The sequence below is a fragment of the Loxodonta africana genome, chromosome 10 (genome assembly GCF_030014295.1).
Source record: "Loxodonta africana isolate mLoxAfr1 chromosome 10, mLoxAfr1.hap2, whole genome shotgun sequence".
Taxonomy (NCBI): domain Eukaryota; kingdom Metazoa; phylum Chordata; class Mammalia; order Proboscidea; family Elephantidae; genus Loxodonta; species Loxodonta africana.
In genome coordinates, this window is record NC_087351.1 from 103,899,755 (window position 1) to 103,926,205 (window position 26,451).

General features: G+C 42.7%; 1 protein-coding gene across 21 annotated transcripts in view; it reads right to left on the reverse strand.

Annotated features, from left to right (window-relative positions):
- The window catches only part of TTC7B (tetratricopeptide repeat domain 7B), a 312,659-nt gene that overhangs the window by 173,362 nt on the left and 112,846 nt on the right, over positions 1-26,451 (reverse strand). For 18 of the 21 annotated variants that reach the window (XR_010323215.1, XR_010323214.1, XR_010323213.1 and 15 more), the window contains one exon: positions 25,282-25,403. Coding sequence is in view for 15 of the 21 variants with exons in the window: in XM_064292862.1 (XP_064148932.1) it covers positions 25,282-25,403 (122 nt within the window). In the remaining 6 variants the exon portion in view is untranslated. Of the gene's footprint in view, positions 1-17,212; positions 17,875-17,906; positions 17,988-25,281; positions 25,404-26,451 lie in introns of those variants that run through there. The other 3 variants (XM_023546492.2, XM_064292872.1, XM_064292871.1) reach the window with 3 other exon arrangements.

Here is a 26,451-nt window from a genome sequence, read left to right on the forward strand (position 1 = left end):
CTACTTCCAAAACGAGCTACTGTTACAAAAGCACAGAATTTTCTAGCATGCAACACAATCTAGTCCATTATGACACGGAAGTGAAATAGCTTACCCAGCTTCACAAAATTAGTGAGAGGGCAAGCTGGCAGCATTCTACCATAGGTACAGTATCACTTTTCTGGGCAAAAGAGAGTCTGTGATATTTTGTACCGTTAACATGCAAATGAATCTATATATATATATATATACCCAAACCCATTAAACCCAGTGCCGTCAAGTCGATTCTTACTCATACATATATAATATAAATCTCATGCGTTCCAGTGATCTCACAGAAAATGAGATATTCCTAGATTCAGGTTCAAAATTGCAAGGAAAATCAGTTGGCCTAGGGGAAGAAGTCTGGTGTCTGAGGGCAATGCCCTGGACTGCCTCAGATGATAAATGATGGATGGAGAAATTCAACTCCCCTCTCAGGAACGAGATGGTTTCTCCCGTGCAGGACGGAGGCCCTCTGGTGGAGAAATGGGAGAAGTCTCCAAGCCCAAGGGTGCCACACATGATGGGGCAAAACCAGCACGTTCCCAACCAGGCCTTGGAAGCAAACTAAGTTTCTCTCAAACTGTTTCCAGTTTACTTCTGGACAGAGCGTAGCATTTAGAATCAACCTCTTCCTCAAGCTGAGAAGAATCCTGCTTGTAAAGAAGCCACAGTAACACGGAATGGAGAAGGCCTGAGGCTCTGACCTACTCCAGTAGATGTGGCACCATGGGAAGACACACATGAGGCTGGGCACGCTCCAAACAGAGAGCACTCTGACGGCAGCAAGGAGAAGGGACTGGAGGGAAAAGATCACACACTTTAAATATTAGAAAAGCAAAAAAATCACCCAAACGATAAAACTTAAAATGCTCCACAAATCCAATACCATTCAGACATTTTTATCACATAATTTTATTCAACCAATCATTTCCACTATAACCATGATAGAAAACGAGCAAAAAAAGGCTAGAACGGAACAAAAAAAAAAAAAGGAAATTAACCTGCAAGCATTACGTTCTAAATGCTATAAAATACCCCAATTTGAGGGGAATAAACAAAACCGATGGAATTACTTTCATGTCTCTTGGGCTAAACTATTATTCTTAAAGTTTTGAGGTCCATTAAATATCTATAATGAACTGTTCCTTAAAAACTCCACTTCAAAATGAAGATAAGAGAGCCAAGGAATTTCCCTGTTTCTGAGGGTTTCCACAGACCTTTGACATTACGTCATTTCTTCCATTTCAATGCCCTTGACTGCAATGATGTCGTGATTCATTATGGTAAGCTATTCTCAAAACTTATGTTTGCTGCCAGCAGTCAAGCGCCGGGCACTTTGGCAAGCTGTCAGGACTTGGGGTTCACCTCCTGCACCTTGTTTCAGCAAGCTTCCTGTGCTGGGTATATTTCCTTCCATGGGGAACAGTTCCCAAAAGCTCAGCTATTGTCAAGGAGAAAGGGCCTCAAGTCGTTTGGGCACCAGCTGGCTGTTCAGTGTGACAGGCAGGCAAAACCCTGCCTTCACTCACCAAATGACGCACCAAGGAAACCCTCAGACCATGCCTTGCTCTTGCTCAAGTCCCATGACCTACTGCTCTGCTTTGGCAGGAAAGTCCACCCGCTTTTCACAGAGACACATTCTGTTCCTCCCTTGACCTACTTCTGTTTTTTCTTCTTTCCTCCTTTTCTCTCTGGTTTCGTCAACCTCCTTCTAAGCCTCCTCCTTCAGGCCTTGCTGTCTGTTGGCCCTTACATCAGCGCAAAGCATGGCTTCCTGGGGGTCAGCACCATCCCCACAGGACACCAGCACTTGGCCCTCCCTCTTAGCCTCGAGTCTTGCAACAAACTCCAGGCCCTGGTTTTGCCCCACAGCAGCACTTGTGAAGGCTGGTCTCTGAAATTTATGTTCTTACAAGTTCACAGCAATGCCTGGTTCTGTCCAGTTCTAGCCTGTGACTCTGAACAACATTCTGTCATCACCTTTACCTATCAAACCAAGGGGAAATGTATATGGGAAGGAAGCCAGAGCTACAAAATCAAAACTGGGTAATGGAAAACCAAGGCTGAGGAGAAGCTTGGGGACTTGAGAACCATTTCACCTCATGATGGGTGGTCTTTAATGCCAAGCTCGATACATTTCTTTTTGTTATTTCTCCTGCCATTTCTTGGAGGTGGAGTGAGAAGAGACAATTCTTCCCCTTAATTTATCTTTCCAAACTATCTTCTGGCCCAGGCCACCAATACACTTAAATTCAACATCAACTATCATTGTCACTGAACTCCAAGTTGTAACGTGAACAGAACACTTTTTATACAGGACATCAAATTCTTGGGCAATAAGAAAAAGGTACCCCTGCTAGAGTAAGCTCAATATTTTTCTCTTTCTCTGAGGTTGAGAACTTTATAACTAAAGATCAATTACAGAACAAATCAACACAACAGATCTCTTAGAGCTAAGAAATCATTTGGCCTTTTCTCTCTTTTGTTTTTTCTATAGAAATCCAGGAAAAGTCTTAGAGCCGATGAGCACTTTCCAAGACTCTTAAGCAGTAGGTTACTCCAACAATTTTGAGCACTGTTACATATAAGTTCCGGGCTGGTCCCTGAGAATACACTGGTGACCAGGAACCACCATGCCTGCTTCATGAAGTGTGTGAGGCTCCACTTCCTCCCGGAGAATCTAAGTGCCTTGAGGGCACAGGTCTTTGTCTTGTTTACCGACGTATCTCAAGCCCCTAGAACAGAGCCTGGCATACAGGAAGCACCCAGTAAATATTCGTGCAATGACCGAAATTTAGAACCATCATGAGCTGCATGAACCAAGACCACAGAGGATACATTTTCTAACCATTTCTTGTCTCCTTCTTTCTCACTGAAGGTGGATTGGCAGGCAACAAAGCCATGCCCTCTCTTAAGTAGAATGCATCTCCTTAGCCTTCAGAGGCATTCTACCACGGCTACCTGGTGGAGTGTCACTCTTGCCCCAGGTGACACACCTCTGCACACCAGGCGTCATACTTGGGTACACCAGGCCTAACAGCTGTATGAATAATGAGGACTTTGAAGCTCTTGTTTCACGAAAAGATCACACCTTCCTGCCCACATGCCTTCGCACTTGTTCCTTTCTTTCTGAAGTGTTGGGGAACTAACTCTTAGTCATCCTTTAAGACTCATGTCAAAGATCACTTATGAAAAACTTTCTTAGCTTCCCCTGGAAAAGACAGGCACTGTTTCCTTGATGCTCCCAACAACTCTGCATGTATTTTGAGTATAGATGGTATTTAACACACTGATTTTCGTTTTGTATTTATGTTTGTCCACCAACTAAACTGGGGTCATTCTGAGAGCAAAGGCCCTCTTTGTACTCAACTCTCCTTGTCCCAATAGCTTCAAACAGCCAGTCAGGTACCCAGGAAACACTTAATAAACTGTATACCCCAAAAAGAAAGAAAAGGGACATACCATCTTATATCCAGAGGTCTCATTCCCCATCCCCTTGCTGAAAAGGATTTTCTTCTTCTTTTTTTTTTTTTTTTATTGTGCTTAAGGTGAAGGTTTATAGAGCCAATTAGTTTCTCATTAAACAATTAATACACACGTTGTTTTGTGATATTCGTTGCCAACCCCGTAATATGTTGACACTCTCCCCTTCTCAACCCTGGGTTCCCCATTTCTATTTGTCCAGCTTTCCTGTCCCCTCCTGCCTTCTCGTCCTTGCCCCTGGGCTGGTGTGCTCATTTAGTCTCAAATACATGGTTGACATACATGTGTAATTGTTGTTTTATGGGCCTGTCTAATCTTTGGCTGAAGGGTGAACCTTAGGAGTGACTTCAGTGCTGAGTTAAAAGGGTGTCTGGGGGCTATACTCTTGGGGTTTCTCCAGCCTATGTCAGACCAGAAAGTCAGATCTTTTTTTGTGAGTTTGAATTTTATTCTACATTTTTCTCCGGCTCTGTCTGGGACCCTCTATTGTGATCTCTGTCAGGGCAGTCAGTGGTGGTAAACGAACACCATCTAGTTGTGCTGGACTCAGTCTGGTGGAGTCTTTGGTTTGTGTCTTTGGCTTTCTTCATTCTGCCTTGCTCCACACAAGATGGGTCCAGTAGATGTATCTTAGATGGCCGCTCACAAGCTTTTAAGACCCTAGAAGCTACTCACACGCAAATGCAGAACATTTTCTTTATAAACTATGCTATGCCAATTGAGCTAGATGTCCCCCGAGTGAAAAGAGTTTCTTGATTACAAAGGAGACAACTGAAGCAGACAGTTCTTACACTATGACATATATCCCTTCAGTATTCTGGACACTGCCAACACTTAAAACCCCAGAAAAGCAGAAATATACTGTGTAATTTGCCAGGTCAATTTCTCCTAGTTCTCAGGCTTGGGAATTGCTTCCCCTTCACTTATATCACTCTTAGTATCATCTATTTTGAAAAAATCTGAAATCAAAACCAGATACCCAGATTTGGAAAGTGAGAGAAGAAAAAGACATCCTTCACAGTCCTAAAGGACACTCGTGACTGGCTGTCAGGAAGCTGCCATTCCCGCAATGGATTCTAGCTTCTCCCTCTGTATACACTCTTCACCTCGTACCCTATGACATCCATTTGTGAAGACAGATAGCTTGCTGCAGTCAGAGGCCTGGGATCAAACTCACAACCTTGGCCTCGTTAGCAAAGGACTCTCTGATCGACGGTGCGAGCCAGCTGCAACCTAGATATAGTGATGGAGGGTATGACAGCCATCCACGCTGGGATGTGAACAAACAGGCAAAGCTTCAGGAAGTCTCAATTCAAACCTAATGAGAGCTGTATGAGGCTTAACAACATTTTTTGGACTACCTCAGCAACTAATGCTTCCTTGTGACAAAAGAAGAGTAAATTACGTGTTTTGGTCAGCCTGCCAGGCAGCAAAGAGGACACTGACTAGGCATTATGTACCAGGACGCATATTAGGCAACAGAGACACAAAGTCAAAGGAGTCACAGACAGCTGCTTCTCGGAGTCACAGTTAATGCGACACAGAAACAAGTCCTTCCAACAAGGCATGTCAAGGCCTATAAATGAAAGGTGGGCAAACTGCTATGAGAACTCGGGGAAGATAACAACTAACTCATCCTTCTCTCTGTTCCTTCCCACTCCAAGCGTCTGCTAAGAAACAGAAATATGGAAAGGCTGCCTGGTCCCATGTCCTTCTTCCTTTTCAACCCTTGAGAATGGGTCAAAAGAAATCATTCTTCATTGAAGAAATAAATACATTGAGTGCCTACCACTTACCAGGTAAGGAGCAAGGCACAGGGAACGCAATGGTGAGCCAGCCAATAGCGTGCATCCTCATGAACTTACAGTTCAGTGATGGTCAATGTAACCCCACAAGTCAAACAGTGTCCAACATACACGCAGACTCCTCTCTAATAACACTTTTAACAAACCAAACCAGAACTTATCTACCACGTAAGGAACGTCCTTCAAAGAAATCACCTGAGAATCCCTGTTGTGTTGTTAGGTGCCACCGAGTTGATTCCAACTCACAGCGACCCCATGTAACACAGTAGAACCGCCCTGTAGGGTTTTTTTGGCTGTAATCTTTATGGAAGCAGATCGCCAGGTCTTTCTCCTACGGAGCCGCTGGGTGGATTCAAGTCAACAACCTTTCAGTTAGCAGCAAGGCGTTTAACTGTTTGTGCCACCAGGACCCTCTGGGAATCCATATACTTAAACTTAGACAAACAAAATAGAGGTGTGGTTCTGGAGCCAGACTGTGTTTAAATCCAACCTTCGCCACTTACTGGTTGACTTTAAACAAGTGTCTGCGCCTCAGTTTCCTCATTTGTGTAATGGGGATAACAAGCACACACCTCACACATTTGTTGTGAGAATTAAACAAGTTAATTTCCACAGTAAGTACTTCTTAAGTATCTACCATTATTACTAATTATCCTCAAAACTCTGCCATTGCTCAAAAACATTTTCAAAATTCTGGAATCTTCCTTTCACTCAACTTATAGCACATGAGAATCTGTTTTACTTCTTTGGAATAATTTAATTTTCAAGAAATGAAAAGGCATTCCCCAATGTGATTCACGCGTTCATTTTGCTATTTATCAAAGGCCTATTATGTCCTAAGAACTCCCCCGCCTAACTCACAGGTTTGTCCCGCAATGACAAAAGGTGACGACTGATGTCAGGTAAGGCTAGTAAAAAACTCTTTCTCTAGGGTTCTGGGGCTCACTCTCCTGAGAAATGGATGGGAACATCTAAGAGTGCCAGGCTTGCAGGGGAGGGGAGTGCAGCGTCTCCCCTAGCCTACACGGGGAGGGGCACAGACAAGTGCCACACTGAGGAAGGAGAGGACTCGAGGGTAACTGGCAACTGAATCCTCACTGTTCTATCTCAGTTACAGCACAGCTAACACTTGGAGATTGTTCTGGATTAACCCAGAGAGAAGTGGGCCAGATTAAAAAATGTAAACTGGAATGGTTGGGCCACCAAGAGTTTTTTTTGTCTGTTCTTGGGAGGGAGGATATAAGAAATGTTTTATTTTTATTATTTTCATTGTGGTGAAAACATATAACAAAACCTTGCCATTTCAACCCTCTGTACAAGTATAATTCAGTGACATTAATTACGTTCACCATGTTGTACAACTATTGCCACTGTATGTTTCCAAAGTTCTTCATCAGCCTTAACAGAAACTCAGGGCCCTTTAAGCAATCTCTCATTTCCCCCTCCCACCTGCCCCTGACAACCACTAATAAACTTTGGTCTCTATGCATCTACCCATTCTGGATATTTCATGTAAGTGGAATCATATTTGTCCTTTTGGATCTGACAATTTCACTCAGCATAAAGCTTTCAAGGTTCATCCATGTTGTGGCATGTATCAGAACTTCATTTCTCTTCATGGCTGAATAATATTCCATTGTATGTATGTATCAAATTTTATTTATCCATTCATCTGTCAAGGGACATTTGGGTTCTTTCCACCTTTGGCTACTGTGAATAATGCTGCAATAAACACTGGTGTATAGGTTTCTGTTTTGAGTCCTTGCTTATAATTCTTTTGGGAATGTACTTAGGAGTGGAATTGTTGGGTCATATGGTAGTTCTGGTGGTGCAGTGGATAAGATTATGGCTGCCAACCAAACAGCCAGCAGTCTGAATCCACCATCCGCTTCCTGGAAATCCTATGGGGCAGTCCTACTCTGTCCTATAGGGTCACTATGAGTCAGAATCTACTCAGCGGCATAGGTTTGGGTTTTTTGGTATGGTAGTTCTATATCTAACATTTTGAAGAACCACCAAACTGTTTCCCACAGTGGCTGTACCATTTTATAATTCCACCAGCAATGGATGAAGGTTCCAATTTCTCTACATCCTTGCCAACACTTGTTTTTCTGTTTTACTGATAATAGCCATCCTATTGGGGGGGAAGTGATATCTCATTAGGGTTTTGATTTTCATTTCCCTAAAGACTAATAACATTGAGCACCTGTTATGGATTGAATTGTGTCCCCCCAAAATAAGTGTTGTAAATCCTAACCACTGTATCTGTGATTAAAATCCCATTTGGGAATGGGTTGTCTTTGTTATATTAATGAGACAGGATTAGTGTAGGGTACATTTTAAGTCAATCTCTTTTGAGATATAAAAGAGATTAAATAAGCAAGCGAGAGACAGAGAGATGGGGGAAGAGAGATGCCAAGCCACTTGAAGATCGCACAGGAGCTGAAGCTCAGAAGAGACAAGGACTTTCCTCCAGAGCTGACAGAGAGAGAAAGACTTCCCCTAGAGCCGGCACCCTAAATACGCACTTCTAGCCTCCTAAAGTGTGAGAAAATAAATGTCTGTTTGTTAAATCCACCCACCTGTGGTATCTCTGTTACAGCAGCACTAGAAAACTAAGACAGAATCTTTTCAGGTGGTTATTGGCCATATGGATATCTTCTTTGGTGAAATGTCTGTTCAAGTTCTTAGGCCATTTTTTAATTGGGTAGTTTGTCTTTTTGCTGTTGAGTCCATGAAAAGTTTCATGAGATCAGAAAACAAATCTGAAAAGGGAAACCTCAACACCACCGTAATTTACTTCCACTGAGAGAAGTCTTTGCTCCAGATCCAGCCCGCCCTGGAAGACATGTGTATTTAGTACGAGGAGAGCAGAAGCACCTGGGGCTCCAAAGGGCCTCATAAAAGGGGTGCAATTAATTACATGGAACACTGATGAGTACTAGGCCAACTTAATATTCATATTAGAAGTTAATAATAATGTAGAAGACAATCTAGAAAGTGGAAATATTCTGCTAACAAAATGACTTCAAACAATAATCAATTTTAAGCAGCAAAGTCGCATAGATAAAAGCATATTTTGACCATCCTAATTCTTTTAATCATCCAGTCAGTTGGGCTGGGAAGGAGAAAGGCAGAAAGGACATCAAGGGGAGGAAAGTCCTCCCAAATGTACCACAAGTACTTGAGCCTGAGTTTAAGTGCAAGCATGAGAGGGCAATGTTCACTTCCATTTCAATTAGCAGGCAACAGGAGAACCCCAGGAAAAATATTTCAAAAGCTAGAACAAGTGAGAAAAAAATCCAAGAGAATCAGTTGAGGTGAGAGAAAAAGACTGTTAAAGGTATAGCAGTTGCTGGTCTAAATGCCTTCAGGAGCCAAGCAAGTAGCAGAGATGGGTGAAGAGAGGCCCTGAGACAACAGGAAGTGGTACCAACACTGAGGTTCGGTTTCTCAGGCCCCAGGCCCTGCTTACAGGCATCCAATTCAAAAACATGGCAGATGAACTCAAAGGGGAAAGGAGAACCCTTGCCATTAATTGGTACATGAAAACCTCCAACCATTTTCTTGGGGAAACAAATAAAGCAGTACGGTTGGGTTTGAGGCAGCATGGTGCCGTATGGGATTCTCACACATCCTCATGAGTCATGCCAGATAACTCGCTTGGCCCTGGGAAAGGCTAAAAAGATGGGGACAGAGAAGAAGAAAGGGCAAAGGTTGAGAGTGATCGTGAGGAGAGGAAGGACAGTAAAGGAGGATGGAATGTGAGACATCTGGAAACATGGCAAAGGGAAAACAGTACTGGACACCAAAAAATACCAGATGCTAGGCACACACCAAGGAGGGTCAGAGACTCGGAAAATAGATACTACCTTCCAGTGTCTGTTTCATCATCTACAAAGTGGGATTAATACCACTGACTTCCAGTGCCTGAACGAGATGATACCTATAGAACTCCAACTTAGCACTCAAAAACATGTCAATCCTCCCATCCCCCAGCCCCCTACTACCTCCCACCACCCATCATCTGGCCCTTCATTCCACATATAAACATTTACTGGGTAAAAGCCAAAGGCAGTCACTGGTATGTATGTGAACCTTTGGTTTAACAGAGAACAGCACAAAATCAAGGAGCCCTGGTGGTACAGTGTTTAAGTGCCCAGCTGCTAACCAAAATGTCAGTGGTTTGAACCCACCAGAAAGATGTGGCAGTCTGCTTCCATAAGGATTTACAGCCTTGGAAATCCTATGGGGTAGCTGTACTCTGTCCTATAGGGTCACTATGAATTGGAATCGAATTGACAGCAATGGGTTTTTCTGGGGTTTCAGTGCAAAATCAGAACGATTTTCAGTTATATACTGTGTCAAAAATGTCTTCTTAACAAGTATTTATTTAATACCTTCTGCAGTTTTATATTGCGTCAGAATCGACTTGATGGCAATGGGCTTGGGCAGTTTTATGCATGAGGAAACACAGGCTCAGAGAGATTATTTTAAAGCCTGTGATGATAAGGCCCACAAGAGAAAAACTGGGATTTGAACCCAGGCCCAATCTGATTCCAATGCCCAGAGCAGCTGAAGATGATCCCTGTCACACAGAAGTTTGCAAACAAACTACTCACATGAAGCAAAAACAAAAGCCTCACAGAGAAAGGAGAGCAGCAAGGAAAGGGCCAGAGGAGGCCCAGCCAGATCAAATCTCTGTACCTTGACGTACTAGGCTCTAAAGAAGGGACAAGAAAAAAAATGTCTGCCTTGAGCATTATACTCTTTTAAGAACTACATATATGGGATCAAATTGACAATAGCAACTCAAAAGATTAGATAGGAACCTTAGGAGGAGTGAGTTTATGTTAATGGAGGAGGAACAACTCAGAGAAGGGGGGTGAGAATGACTGTACAACTTGAAAAATATAATTCATGTCACTGAATTGTACATGTAGAAATGGCTGAATTGGTGTATGTTTTGCTGTGTATATTCTCAACAACAACAAAATAAATAATTTTTTTTTTAAAAGTGGGGGACTGGGGGTCATGACCCCTCCCATTGTAGGGTTAGGTGACAGGGATGGCAGAGAACTTCTGTTGAATGGTCTGAGCTTCACAGCAGAAACAACTTTGAAGTAAAATGGTGTCACGCGAAGAGATTAACATTGATAAGATGATGATAACATACAAGTGGGCCTGTCCACAAGCTGTTAGACAGGCGTCTAGATCAAATTCTTTCATCATCTGACACCTCATTCATTTGGCTCCTCCTAGTCAGAATTCAGAGGAGTCTTGATGACACAGTGGTTAAAGCACTCAGCTGCTAATGAAAGCTGGCGGTTTGAACCCACTACCCACGCTGCAGGAGAAAAATTGGGCAGTCTGCTTTTGTAAGATTTATGGGGCAGTTCTACTGTGTCCTGTAGGGTCACTATGAGTCGGAATCAGCTCAATAGCAGTGGGTTTGGTTTTTGGTTTTTTTTTTAGTCAGAATTGACTAAAAATACCTCGGCAGAAAAGAATGGAGAGAAAAATGATGATTAAAAAATAAAAAATAGGTAAGAAATAGCCCTTGAAAAGAACTGGTGCCTCCCCCTAACTCTTTCTGCACCCATGTAAAATACTAATGCATTTGACACCTAAACCAGGGAAGGGAAACAACAGGTTAGTGAGCTTTGCTTTGGCCAAGAGCCAAAACAGAGCCACTGCGTGCTTTCCCCACACTGCTTCCCAGCCACCTGTTTCCGGGCATACATCTAGAGCTGCTCTGTGACGCAGACATCACTAAATTACGAAGAGAGCTGGCCACAGCCTGACAGGCTCAGAGACGGTGAGACTTGGCTTCCTTCTTGACCAGACAGGATGCAAATTCCTCTTTCCCAACACACATGTGCTAATTCAACAGTGTGCCCCTGAGAGGCTGCCTATGAAGGCCAGACTTAAACACTCTCGGATACCCCTGTGTCCAACTTCCTCCCATGAGGTTTCAACTCTGAGAGTTCCACATTTGAAGTCTTAAAAAAATGCGGGTCTGGGAAGCTCTGGGGGCAAATGTTCTCAACAATTAAACCACGGAAGATGATAATTCTCTTTCCTGAAACCCATCTCAATGTGTACATGTTGGGCTTAAGTAATGAAGCCCACAAGCACCAAAAATTCCACCAAACCAGGAGCTTCACAGAAAGAACTGACTCTGCCAGGGACTGCTTGAGGAATTTCTTATAATAAAACCACCATTATTGTAAATACCCTCCCAACTCAAAGAACGGGTAGTAAGTAGGAAGAGATCCCCATGATCTTCCCAGAAAAGGTTCTTCTTGCTGAGGTCAAGCTCCATGAAGCCTACCTATGTTTGTCTTGTTCATCCTTGTATCCCCAGTACCTAACATAGCGCTGGGCACAATTAGACTCTCAATAAACATGTTTAGTTTTGAAGACAATACAAAACTGTCAGGTAGGCCTCTTTAAGCCACAGCCATCTCTGCTGAAAATGTGAAACGCGTTCATTCATTCACTCAAGACTCCATACCAGACACTGTTCAGGGTAGAGATTCCTCCCAAATGAACCATAAAAACCTCTGCCCTTCAACATTAATTTCTGACAAAATAGACTTTAAAGTTAAATCCACCACAAAGGATAAAGAAGGACACTACATAATGATTAAAGGAACAATTGACCAGGAAGATATAACCATATTAAATATTTATGCACCCAATGACAGGGCTGCAAGATACATAAAACAAACACTAACAGAATTGAAAAGTGAGATCGACACCTCCACAATTATAGTAGAAGACTTCAACACAACACTTTCGGAGAAGGACAGGACATCCAGTAAGAAGCTCAACAGAGACATGGAAGATCTAATGGCTACAATCAACCAACTTGACCTCATAGACTTATACAGAACACTCCACCCAACAGCTGCAACATATACTTTCTTTTCTAGTGCACATGGAACATTCTCTAGAATAGACCACATATTAGGTCATAAAGCAAGCCTTTGCAGAATCCAAAACATTGAAATATTACAAAGCATCTTCTCAGACCATAAGGCCATAAAAGTAGAAATCAATAACAGGAAAACCAGGGAAAAGAAATCAAATACTTGGAAACTGAACAATACCCTGCTCAAAAAAGACTGGGTTATAAAAGATATCAAGGATGGAATAAAGAAATTCATAGACTCCAATGAGAATGAAAACACCTCCTATCAAAACCTTTGGGACACAGCGAAAGGAATGCTCAGAAGAGGCCAATTTATATTGATAAATGCAAACATATGTAAAGGAGAAAGAGCCAAAATCAAAGAACTCTCCCTACAACTTGAACAAATAGAAAGGGAGCAACAAAAGAAACCGTCAGGCACCAGAAGAAAACAAATGATAAAAATCAGAGCAGAATTAAATGAATTAGAGAACAGAAAAACAACTGAAACAGTTAACAAGGCCAAAAGTGGGTTCTTTGAAAAAATTAACAAAATTGATAAACCGCTGGCCAGACTGACTAAAGAAGTACAGGAAAGGAATCAAATAACCCAAATAAGAAATAAGAGGGGCATATCACAACAGACCCAACTGAAATTAAAAGAATCTTATCAGATTACTACGAAAAATTGTACTCTAACAAAATTGAAAACCTAGAAGAAATGGATGAATTCCTAGAAACACACTACCTACTCTAAACTAACACAAACAGAAGCAGAACAACTAAATAGACCATAACAAAAAAAGAGATTGAAAAGGTAATCAAAAAACTCCCCCCGCCCCCCCAAAAAAAGCCCTGGCCCTGGATGGCTTCACTGCAGGGTTCTACCAAACTTCAGAGAAGAGTTAACACCACTACTACTAAAGATATTTCAAAGCATAGAAAAGGATGGAATACTTCCCAACTCATTCTATGAAGCCAGCATATCCCTGATACCAAAACCAGCCAAAGACAGCACAAAAAAAAGAAAATTATAGGCCTATATCCCTTATAAACTTAGATGCAAAAATCCTCAACAAAATTCTAGCCAATAGAATTCAATAATATATCAAAAAAAAAAATCCACCATGACCAAGTGGGATTTATACTAGGTATGCAAGGTTGGTTCAATATTAGAAAAACAATTAATGTAATCCACCATATAAATAAGACAAAAACCACATGATCTTATCAATTGATGCAGAAAAGGCATTTGACAAAGTCCAACACCCATTCATGATAAAAACTCTCAGCAAAATAGGAATAGAAGGAAAATTCCTCAACATAATAAAGGGCATTTATACAACGCCAACAGCCAACATCATCCTAAATGGAGAGAGCCTGAAAGCATTTCCCTTGAGACTGGGAACCAGACAAGGATGCCCTTTATCACCGCTCTTATTCAACATTGTCCTGGAGGTCCTAGCCAGAGCAATTAGGCTAGACAAAGAAATAAAGGGCATCGGATGGGCAAGGAAGAGGTAAAATTATCTCTATTTGCAGATGACATGATCTTATACACAGAAAACCCTAAGGAATCCTCCAGAAAACTACTGAAACTAATAGAAGAGTTCGGCAGAGTTTCAGGTTACAAGATAAACATACAAAAATCACTTGGATTCCTCTACATCAACAGAAAGAACATAGAAGAGGAAATCACCAAATCAATACCATTCACAGTAGCCCCCAAGAAGACAAAATACTTAGGAATAAACCTTACCAAAGATGTAAAAGACCTATGCAAAGAAAACTACAAAGTAACTAGTGCAAGAAACTAAAAGGGACCTACATAAGTGGAAAAACACACCTTGCTCATGGATAGGAAGACTTAACATAGTAAAAATGTCTATTCTGCCAAAAGCCATCTATACATACAATGCACTTCTGATCCAAATTCCAACAACATTTTTTAATGTGTTGGAGAAACAGATCACCAACTTCATATGGAAGGGAAAGAAGCTCTGGATAAGTAAAGCATTACTGAAAAAGAAGAACAAAGTGGGAGGCCTCACTCTACCTGATTTTAGAACATACTATACAGTCAAAACAGGCTGGTACTGGTACAACAACAGACACATAGACCAGTGGAACAGAATTGAGAACCCAGATATAAATCCATCCACATATGAGCAGCTGATATTTGACAAAGGCCCAATGGCAGTTAATTGGGGAAAAGATAGTCTTTTTAACAAATGGTGCTGGCATAACTGGATATCCATCTGCAAAAAAAAATGAAACAGGACCCAAACCTCACACCATCCACAAAAAATAACTCCAAATGGATCAAAGACCTAAACACAAAAACGATAAAGATCATGGAAGAAAAAATAGGGACAACGTTAGGAGCCCTAATACAAAGCATAAACAGAAAATCACTACTCTTGATAAATCCAATGTGAAGAACTGGAACAAACTCCTAAACCGCTAAATGGTGGCTAAAGGAACTATAGCTTGCAAAACCACGGGGAGAGGGATTTTGTGAATGCAAGCAGCTAACACCCTCTCCACCTTTGGAAGCCTAAAATGACCATCCAGTTCCAATGCAGCAGAGGACAGACCAGCAGAGATGCATCCATCTTGTTGACCGCTGATAAAGCTTTCAGAAGGCATGGGATTCTAAGACTCATTGGGTACTAGCATTTACAAAGTACAATGAAAGCAATTACCCGTCCCCATAATTCATTCCCCATCATCAATCACTGAAAAGAATGGTTTTGGAGTTTCATACTTAAAACTGACAGACATTCCTTTGTTTCCATATTGAGGTTTTCATGCCATTAAAGGGATGAACCAGGCCTAGTTCACACTTTTTTAAAAAGAGACGATTTGAGTTGATGCTTTTTATTACACAAACTAATTAAATCATGGATAAAAACTATTTTGGGGGAGTTAAAATTAATTTTACCACCTAGACAGGTTATAAAAAGTCCTTATTTTTGAAGTATAAAGTATTACCTCAAGCTAGCTGCTCAAGGCTCCATTTTTAAGAAGAGAGTGCTGTCAACACAAACAAGTGGCAAGAGAACTGATCTGGGTGCTGGGAGAAGGAAGCACAGGTCCCAGTTCTGTCACCAGCCAGTTATGTGACCTTGAATAAATTATGTTACCTTGTTTGTTGACTGTTTCCCTTAACCAAAATGCAAACTCCATAAAGGCAGTGATTGGGTCTGATCTATTCACAGCTGCATCCCCAGTGCTTGACACTAGTAAGGTAACCTAGAAAGGTTCTCAAGAAATATCTATGGAATGACTATTGAACGTGGCTTCTCAAAGTCTCAGATTCTCATCTATAAAGTTCAGCGATTGAAACAAATGCTCTCTAACGGTCATTTGAGTTCCAGGATTTTCAGGTTCTATACACACTGACAGCTGAACTACAGGTAGTCTCCAGCTTACATCAGGGCTCTGTTCCAATGACTACTCTGTCTTAAGTCAGCTCTGATGTAAATCAAATCTCTCTCTTTCTCTTTCTTTTTTTTTTTTTTTTTTATTATTACTGCCTTTTATTTTCAGTATCGTTATAAATCCAATTTTTATGTGTTTGGGGGTTGGAATGAGAATGATAACATCAGCATATTACACACTGCAACACTGTATTACTAATGATAAGATGTTAAAAAAAGAAAAGAAGACAGTTGTAAGTGCAGCTCATAGTAACTCCAATACATCGTTAAGTCAAGGACTACCTATATTATGAAAATGTTCCTTAGTAGTAAAACGACGTATGTGAAGTGCTTAGCACAATGCTAGGCACCCAAGCACTCAAAAGCTAGTTTGATCAGTCTTCCAGATAAGAGATTAATATCCAGAATATTTAAAGAACTTGTACATCTCAACAACAACAAAACAACCCAATTAAAAACAAGCAAAGGACTTGAAGACAATTTCTCCAAAGGATATATACAAATGGCCAATAATAAAAAAAACAAAACCAAACCCATTGCCGTCAAGTCGATTCCGACTCATAGCGACCCTACAGGTCAGAGTAGAACGGCCCCACAGAGTTTCCAAGGAGCACCTGGCGGATTTGAACTGCCAACCTTTTGGTTAGCAGCAGTCGCACTTAACCACTACGCCACTTGGGTTTCCTCAAATGGCCAATAAGCACATCTAAAGAAGTTCAATGTCATCAGTCGTTGTTGTTGTTGTGTGCCATTCAGTTGATTCTGACTCATAGTGACTATAGGACAGAGTAGAATTGCCCCACAGGGTTTCCTAGACTATAATCTTTACAGGAGCAGGTTGCCAGATCTTTCTCCCATGGAGCCGATGGTAGGTTCAAACTGCCAATCTTTTTGTTAGTAGCTGAGTGCTAAGACCACAATGAGACACCACTTTAGCTACTATTAACCAAACAGGATATAGCTGTTGGTGAGGACGTGGAGGAATTGGAATCCTCACTGGCTGCTGGTAGGATTGTAAAATGGTGCAGCCGCTGTGGACAACAGCTTGTGGATTACTCAGAAAGTTAAACGTGGAATTACCTTATGACTCAGCAATTCCACTCATAGATATATACCCAAAAGACTTGAAACCAGGGACTCAAACAGACATTTGTACACCAGTGTTCACAGCAGCATTACGCACAACAGCGGAAAGGTAGAAACAACCCAAATGCTCAGCAACAGATGAATGGGTAAATAAAATGTGCTGCAGCCGTACAACGCAATATTATCAGCCATAAAAAGGAATGAAGCTCTGATACTTGCTACAACACGGACGAACCTTGAAGACGTTACACTGAGTGAAATAAGCAGACACCAAAAGATAAATATTGTATGATTCCACTTATTTGGGATGTTTAGGGTAGGCACATTCATGCAGACAGGGCATAGACTAGAGGTTACCAGGGGCTGCAGGGAGGGGATAAGGGGAAGTTACTGCTTAGGTGGCACAGTGGTTAAGTGCTTGGCTGCTAACCAAAAGGTCGGCCGTTCAAACTCACCAGCTATCTCGTGGGAGAAAGATATGATGGTCCTCTTCTGTAAAGATTTACAGCCTTGGAAACCCTATGGAGGAGTTACCCTGTCCTATAGGGTCAACATGAGTTGGAATCAACTTGATGGCAGCAGGTTTGGTTTTTTTGGTGTCCTGTTTAACGAGTATAGAGTTTCTGCTTGGGATGATAAAAAAGATCTGGAAATAGTAGTGGTAGTTACACAACACTGTGAATACTGCTAAATTTTACATTCAAAAACTGTTAAAATGATACATTTTATGCCATGTATATTTTGTCAAGACCAAAAGACACACACACAGAGTCCTCCAGACATGTAAATGCCTGAGCCACATCTGGCATCAGCAAGGTGGCAGGAAGGTGCCCTATGCTTCACAATGTTCCATAAACCTCCCTTCTGAAGCTGTTGCAAAAAAGTAAGGCACTCTGCTTAGGCAAACTCCTGCTCACTTACTCTCTCTCTCCCTCACTCCCTCCATCCCCCTTTCAGTCAACAGCGTGACTTAGTGTGGTACCTGCTGAGATTAGAATGCAGCCTATGACCACAAAACCAGGTAAGATGAACTAGATGCACCAAAATGGAGGACACGACCCTGTCAGCACTAGGCTCCCACCAAATGAGCAACCCTGTTCTTGGCCTTACCCAAAACCCCACTCTCATGATTCAATGGCTTCTCCGTACCTGGAGAATGAATTCCCCATTGCTTAGTCTGGTAGTCTTCCACCGTCCTTCTACCACCCATCTTTCTACCATGAACTGTACCTTGGAAAAGAAAATGGAAAGAGAACGAACATTTACTGAAAGTGTCTGTCATAGATTGAATTGTGTCCCCCAGAAATATCTGTCAGCTTGGCTAGGTCATGATCCCCAGTGTTGTGTGACTGTCTACCATCTTGTCATCTGATGTGATTTCCCTATGTGTTGTAAATCTTATCACTATGATGTCATGAGATGGATCACTGGCAGTTACACCAATGATATCTACAAAATTAGACAGTGTCTTAAGCCAATCTCTTTTGAGATATGAAAAGAGAGCAGAGAGACATGGGAACCTCAAACCACCAAGAAGGCAGTGTCAGGAGCAAAGTTTGTCCTTTGGACCTGAGGTTCCTGCACAGAGAAGCTCCTAGACCAAGGGAAGATTGATGACACAGACCTTACCCAGAGCCGATGGAGAAAGCTTTCTCCTGGAGCTGACACCCTAAATTTGGACTTGTAGCCTACTCGACTGAAAGAGAATAAATCTTTCTTTGTTGAAGTCAACTACTTGTGGTATTCCTGTTATAGCAGCACTAGATGACCAAGGCAGTGGCCTACTCACAGTACTGCCACTTCCTCGTGTATCATTTACTTCACACCCTCCCCAATCTGGCTTCTGCGCTTACCATCCAACCAAACATCTTTTCAAGATTACAAACGACTTCCATGTTATCTAATCCAATGTTCCCGCTTTTGCCCTCTTCTTTATTAACATCTCAGCAACATTCAACTCGGGTGATCACTTCTTCTTTTCAAGCACACTTTCCCCTTTTGGTTTTCATGAGGATACAGCTTCATGTTTTCTCTCCAGCCTCTGGCAGCTCCTTTGCTGGCTCCTTCTCCTCTACTCAATTTCTTGAGCTGGGTCCTGGGTGTCTTCTCTTCTCTCTTTATATTCTGTCCCTCACTGATCTCATCTAGTTCTGACGTTTTAAATATAATCAACATGCTGGAATTCCCAATTTGTAACTCAAACCCAAACCTTCTCTCTATATATTCCTCATTGAAATTTACACCTAGGCATCTCAGAAGCATCTCAAACATAACATACCTGAAGACGAACTCTTGATATCCCCTCTCCAAATCGGATCCTTCACTTGCTCCCACCCCATCCAAACAATTGTTAAATTGGGGAAGTTATCCTTGATTCCTCCATTTGCCTCCCAAATCCAACGCATCAGCTAATCCTAACATCAGTAGGTCTAACATATATCTCAAATCCATCCACTTCTCTTGGTCTCTACTACCATTGTCAACTGTGAAGTGGGTGTCTAATGTGTTGCCCACCTATCATCACCTCCCCTTTCTTCTGGTGACTTTGGACAGCCAGAATTGTATGCCACCATAGTAGATCTGCCTTCTTCAGGGTAAGTCAAACCAAGAGTGTCACGACTCTCGCCCTTCCTATGTTCCAGCCACGCTAGACTCCTTTCAGATTATTGAACACACCAAGCTCATTGCTGGGTCAAGACCTTTGCATATGCTGGGCCCTCTGTTTGGAATGCACTCTCTCCTGCTCTTGGCATGGTTTGCACCTTGTCATCCTTCAGGTGTTGCTTTTAACGGCATTTCTCAGGGAGACCTGCCCTGACCACCCTATCTAAGCAGCTATATATCCCCCCACTTCCAGTTACTTCCTTCCACTGCAACCTAGCAGTTATCAAATTTGTGATTATATACATTGGTTTACTTGTTAATTATCTGTCACCTTCACTAGACTGTACCCTCCCTGAGAGCCTGCACTATGTCTCTATATTTGCTAGTATATACCAGCCCTGAGCCCAGTGCTTGGCACATAGCAGAACTCAATGAATACTTGCTAGATAACTCACTGAACCTACTGCATGTTGGGCCCTGTGCTGATAAATCATCTGATTTCTACATAAATCCTCACTCTAGTCTCCTCATGCCGTGAAGAACACACAACACTGAGTACGGTTCTAACTCCATATTTCTACCAACTACTTGGAATGTCCGTCCCCTGACTCTCCGCAATCTGTTTATGCCTACATCATTGCCAGCGAAGCTCTCCAACGCTCTACTCCCCTTTCCAACCCATGTGCCCAGCCCAGCATGGCAGCTTTCCTCTTTGCTCCCGTCACTTTTACCAAGCTATCATGAAATTGCTCATTTTAATCCTTAATTCCCCATGAGACAGAAAACTCTGTGAAGGCAGAGACTTTGTCTCTCCTCTTTCCCACTATATTCTCAGAGCTAACATAGGGCCTGCCACCTAAGAGGGGTGCAACGAGTTCTTGTTAAATGAATGAATTACCGCAGTGATTGAACGAAAAATGGGCCTGGAAACTTCAGCTCATTTAAAGTAGCTGAGAACCCCCTAGACTATGGTCCTTAGTCACCCCTCTAACTTGGATTTGAAGCCACTCCCAGAGATCACCTCTCAGCCAAATAACAGATAGTCCTGTAAAATAAACAATGACACCCGTGAGAAAAGTGCTCCTTAGAACAATCAACTACATGAGACCAAAAGGGTAACATTTGCCCGAAAGCAAAGATGAGAAGGCAGGAAGGGGCAGGAAAGCTGGATGAATGGAAACGGGGAACTCAAAGTGGAAATGGGGAGAACACTGACACATCTTGGGGACTCTAACCAACGTCATGGAATGCTTTATGTATAAATTATCGAACGGGAAAATAAATTGCTCTGTAAACTTTCACCTAAAACACAGTAAATAAATAAAGTGGCTGAGTTTTCTTTCATTTTTTTACTGTATTGTAAAAATGTCTTACCCATTTTCTTTTCTCCTACTGCCTTCCAGAAAGCAAGGCCCATTTCTGGTTAATATTTGAACCGAATTATTCAATGGAAAACTAATTTGCTGTGTAAACTTTCACCTAAAGCACAATACAATATTTAAAAAAATAAAAATTCCTTCCATACCACTTTGTTCTTGGCTTGCCTGCAGGTACATCAGGGGAGCCCAGAGTGTGAACCATACCTGCCTCACTTGCTGCTTTCTCTGGGCCAGGGCCTTCTAAGCAGGGTTCAGTAACACACCATAGGAAATGACACAATCCATCAGTCAAATCTCCCAGGTGCTGACGGCCATTTGCCTACTCGCTTCAATTAATCCCTGAAATAAAGCCAATTCAGAGCCAAGAAAAACACACACTACAACCCATTTTGCTCAACCAGAACATTTGACATAGCTGACAAGAAGCAAAGTTACTTGAGATGTCTTTGCTACCCTTTGTTTACATGATGCTGAAATATTCCTAAAACAATTCATGTTAAACAACTGGCATTCCAAAGCCATGCTTCCCTGGAAATTTGGTTACAATGACTCAGATGGGAAGCAAGGATTCTCCTCAGCAGGAACCCCAGGATGAGGTCATTCCTCTAAACCGCCTCAATGACTCAAGACCCCAGTGCTACTGTAGTCAGACCAGTCAGCCCTATCTCCTTTCCCTGAAAAATCAACCTTGGTGATCAGTTATCAGATGTTACTCATGCTAATTGCTACCCATCTTAAAACAAGTTCCCTTAAACCAGCAGCTAGTTAGACAAGCAGTCATTGTCAGTAAATGCTCTTCCTTGCAAATCCCATGGGTGCGATATGCAACAAATGAGTGATGCCTCCTTCTCCACCAGCTTCCAATTCAATGGCATCTGGCCTGAGTCTGGCCCCACTTTCACTGGTAAGTCAACCAGGAATCATCTTCACTGGAAATCACAATTTACCGCTTGCTGTGGGCCTTATGGAAACCCTGGTGGCGTAGTGGTTAGGTGCTACGGCTGCTAACCAAAGGTCTGCAGTTCGAATCCGCCAGACGCTCCTTGGAAACTCTATGGGGCAGTTCTACTCCGTCCTATAGCGTCGCTATGAATCGGAATCAACTCGACAGCACTGGGTTTTTTTTTGTTTTGTTTTGGTTTGCCTTATACTTCACAAAGGGCTTTCTTGTGCAGTTTCTTATTTGATATTTACTATAGCTCCATGAGGCAAGTGGTCTTAGCCTTATTTTACAGATAAAGAAACTTGAGTCTCCAAGCGGAGACTGGTTGGTTGCAAGTCCTCTGGCTGGAACACCCTCACTGCCCCTTGTGTGAGCTCCTGCGAGGCAATTCCCCCAGCCCTCAGAGGCAGCAGTCCTGGCCCTCTGAGCATAGAGTGCTCTCATTTCACCGACTGTGTAGACTTAAACAGGTTTTTTCATCCTTAGCAGGCTTGCTGCTGCCACCCAGAGGGAAAAGAGAAACAGATGTGGGTGCATTCCAAGTCAGACCATGCCCAGGGAATCACAGGGCTGGGGGCATGGATGTTACAGATCTGGGCTGCAGCCAGTGATTTGCTCCCTCCGATGAAGAAAGGTGGGCGGCAGAGAGGAGGAAAGGGGAGGAAAAGGGAGAAGGGAAGAGAAAGAAAAGGTGAGAAAGGGAAGTGTGCTGGGAGCAAGGGGCTGGAGAAAGAGGGAGGGAGAGAGGGGAGGAAGAGGAAAGAGGGAGTAGAGGAGGGGGAGGAGAGAGAAGGGAAGAGGAAGAGGGTGAGAGGATGGAGAGGCAGAGAGGGAAAAAGGAGGGGGAGGAGAGGGAAGAAGTAGAAGACGAGGGAGACAAGGGAGAGAAGAGGAAATAGATGTTTGGTATAGTCATGTAGATGAGCCATGCAGAAAAGTCTGATGAGAAAACACCAAACCAGCAGAAGCTGGGAACCATCATCTGGCAACGTCTCATCCTGGGAGGTCAAGTGCTCCCTCACAGAGCCAGGGGTATGGACAAAGCAGCCATGTAAGGGTCCGACAAGCCACTCCACACAGAGTCCCAGCCTTTCCCCTGCAAAGGCATGGTGGGAAAAGGACTGATGTCAGAAACCCAGAATTCAGGTCACTGTGTGACCTACAGGAAGTCATGTCACCTGAGTTTAGACTTCGTTGTAAAACGGGCCATACTACTTATACCACCAACTATGTAGGGTGGCTGTTGAGATGAAAGAGATAATACTGTGAGGGTCAATGAAGAGGAAGAAAAAGCATTTGGTAAACATAAAAGCATCATTTGGACCTAAGGGATGAGGAGGGGCCCAGGAACTGGTCCTGGAGTCAGGGTCTTTCTGGAAGAGATGCCCAAGTTAACGAGTTTGGCAGTCACTCCTGGAAAAGATGGGAGAGTTATCAAGTAATAATATTAATTACTATAATTCAGTAAGTCCTCGGGGATTTGGGACAACCAAAAAGTTGAGTTTAAGTACGTTTCTAAAGGAAAAGATATGCTTTATTAATTTCTATGTCTTCCTACCACTGAAAATTGGTCAAACTTCTCCATTTAGATCCCTCCAGATACATATAAGAAAACTGTAGAAAAATAAAAGAAAAGCAAAGGAGCAAACACACTAGAAGACAGAACTATGGGATAGGAGCCACCTCTGTCTCGATCTGTTCCATTGAGATCCTGGCTGTAGGTGCCCACTCACAAATGACCTCTGTCATGTCGCATGTCCGAAACCACCCACTGGTTTCTCTCCTTTTGTCCACATTTTTTGGTCTCCAAAGCAGCACTCTCCCCCACCAATCCAAAAGTAATCTCTTGCTACCATCACATAATCCCAGCCTTTAGTACACTCTAGCTAGCAGGACGAGTGTTGCTGGTCTTTAGAGCCCAGACAGGAGAGTAGAAGGACATGAAGAGAGGAGAAAAGGCTTCAAAGTTAAGCAGTCCTTTAAGGCTACATCAATGGGCATTTCCATGCAGTTGGGTTAAAATAAAATGAGAAATGAGTCAATAAGCAATTCACAGCATATAATCCATCATCTAGCACAAAGCTCTCATCATTATTATTTTTTTAGTGGGATACCAGTGGGCAGCCAGCATTTCAGGGGAGAAGGCCAGAGCCCAGTAGCCCTGCTTTCTCCTCCCCAGTGAACAGGTTTCAAAGATGAAAATAAGTAATCCAGCCGATCCTAGCCAAGCTCACACAAGACATTTTCACTATTATGTATTGAGGTCTGGCACCTCGGGGAGTCCCAAGGGAATGAATTCCTATCTCTGGACCTTCACGTTAACCACATATGCTCACAGGTTAGAGGGGGGAGAAGAGGGCCAGGTACTCCTCTGTGACAACTATTACTTATTGTGAGAAGGGAGAAGAAACAGATTACCAGCAGAAGAGCCCGCTTTCCCTCCCTTCCCCCTCCGTTTATAACAGCAAAGGAAACAGGATTCAAATCTCAGCTTAGGGGACGTCCATCACTGCTCAGATGATCTGTCAGAGACAGGTGAGATCAAAAAAGACAGTATCTTTGTGCCAAAGCTACCAAGCCATTCCAAACCTTGGGGTGTTCACTGCAGCCTTCATGGGGTATGCCAGTCTGAACCAGTGGCCTTTGGAGCAAAGCAGGCTTTCACCCACAGTTTAATAGGATTTGGAATATAAGCACTTACTCTGGACAAATGGAAAACGGATGCATGTGGCTCTGGGCCACCAGGCAGATGAAATTCCACTTCCGTGAGCTACGCCCCCAGGTTTGAAGCTCTTAAATATGAAGAGGGAAATGAACTCCTTTCCTCATTTTTCAAAGGCTGGGACTTGTGTCCCTTCTGCCTTTCAAAGCACTCTTCGACTATTCTAGAGCGAGGGGAACAGGCCTCTAGGAGCTCCCCATGTGAAGCCTAGGAGGGGCTCCAAAGGAATGAGATACCTACTGTCGGTCTTCATGCACATGTATCCTGCAGCACAATGTCAAAACAAGGCACAATTCAGGAGCCTTGCAACAGAATCATGGCATTTCTCACAAGAGCAACACAACAAGGAAAACAAACATCAAATGCTTTAGAAAGCTATCCCTTACACTTAGGTTCTTAAGCCTTTCTTAAACTCTTTCCAAAGGCAATTCAAGTAAAAAATGTTCTCGTGTGGCATTATAGCCACTCTCACCTTCATGAACACTGTCTGAGATTTGGCAAATCCAATTCTATGAATTGATCAGCCACAGAAAAGGAGATGGCCATGTGTGCCAGAGTTTCTGATTCACGAACCTTCCCCCATCGCACGGAGGCAGGGCATCACTAAAGCTCAGCTTCCACCAGCTCCACTCCACCTGGTCTTGGGCCTCCACACTTGTGACTCATGCTGACTGAGACACCCTCCTCCTTTCCCTCCTCCCACCTCTAAGTCTCCAGGTGGACAAGAGACAAAAAGGGCCTATGTTCATTCTTTAAAAAAAAAAAAATTCCAATTCTAGTTCATATTTAAAATTGTTTGATATTATAATAACTAAAGTAGAGACTAGAGACTTTCCTTCTTTAGGAAGTGGATTAAAAAAAATAAAGAAATCTTACCCATTTTTGAAATAGAGGACATGGGCTCTCTGAAGTCCTGTTTCTAGGAAAAAACCTAGTTCTTGATCGTGGGGAGCAGGGCCAGGCTTAGGACTTCTGTTTTGAATATTAGTAAGTATTACCTAGAAGGGGAGAAAATCGGAAAACTAATCAGATGCACGTCCATGCCCACTCCCTTTAGACCCTATCTCTAAATGTACCAGAAAACTTGAAAAAAAAAAAACACTTCCTAATGCAAACATCAGTGCATAGGCACAGGTGCAGGTATTAGAAAAGTAGAGAGAGAGAGATTCCAATTTAGACAGGGAGCTACCAGGAGACCCAGAGGCACGCATGGCCCTCCTGGTACCACAGCTGAAGAAGGATGGGTGCTGATGGGTGGATGGTGCCAGGAAAAGCGTTAGAGATGGGGCGGCTCTGACTGCCAGGATATTGACAGAGAGGCTGAGTGACACAGGAGCAGGTCTCAGCAAAGGGCAGACACAGTCATAACCTACCCATGGTCAAGGTCACTGACAGGCAGGCTGCAGCTTCAGCCCAACATGAGGTTGGTGAGATCCAACAGGAGCTGAGAACTGCCATGATCACTGCTGGCCCTGGAGCTACCCAGACAAGGCAACCTCACCAGGGTACAAAGCTGTGGCCTGTGGACTGAGCATCTATCCTCAAGGAGAAGCGTGAGAAATACGACCTACGTTCCCTCTCTCCCCACACTTGGCCCCTTGCTCAACAGATAATGAGGTTTTAAAAGTTTAAATTTTTAGCCTTGAAAGAAAGACTGCCAATTAATCAGGAGAAAGGCTTCCAAGTTGAGTATGTTACAGTGAAGTGTAAAAACATATCTGCTATTACAGAGGCTATTCTCTAAAACTCATAAGTCGAATAAAGCATTTATCAAACAGAAACCAATTTGAGGCCCATTTAAAAGCCATAATAGTGTCTTCAAACATGCTATCCATGTTTGCTGAATGTTAGCAGTTCTACAAAATACCCGGTTGTTAGCCAAACCCGAAATATTGTAGATGTCTTGAAATTATTCTCCGAATGGAGTTACAGTAATTAATTGCTAGCTCTCTAACTCAGGAGCACTGGGAAACAGAAAAGTAGAAGGCACACAATGGACAAAAGGTTGAGAAATGAAACTCAGGTGGGTAGCCCTTGATTAAACCA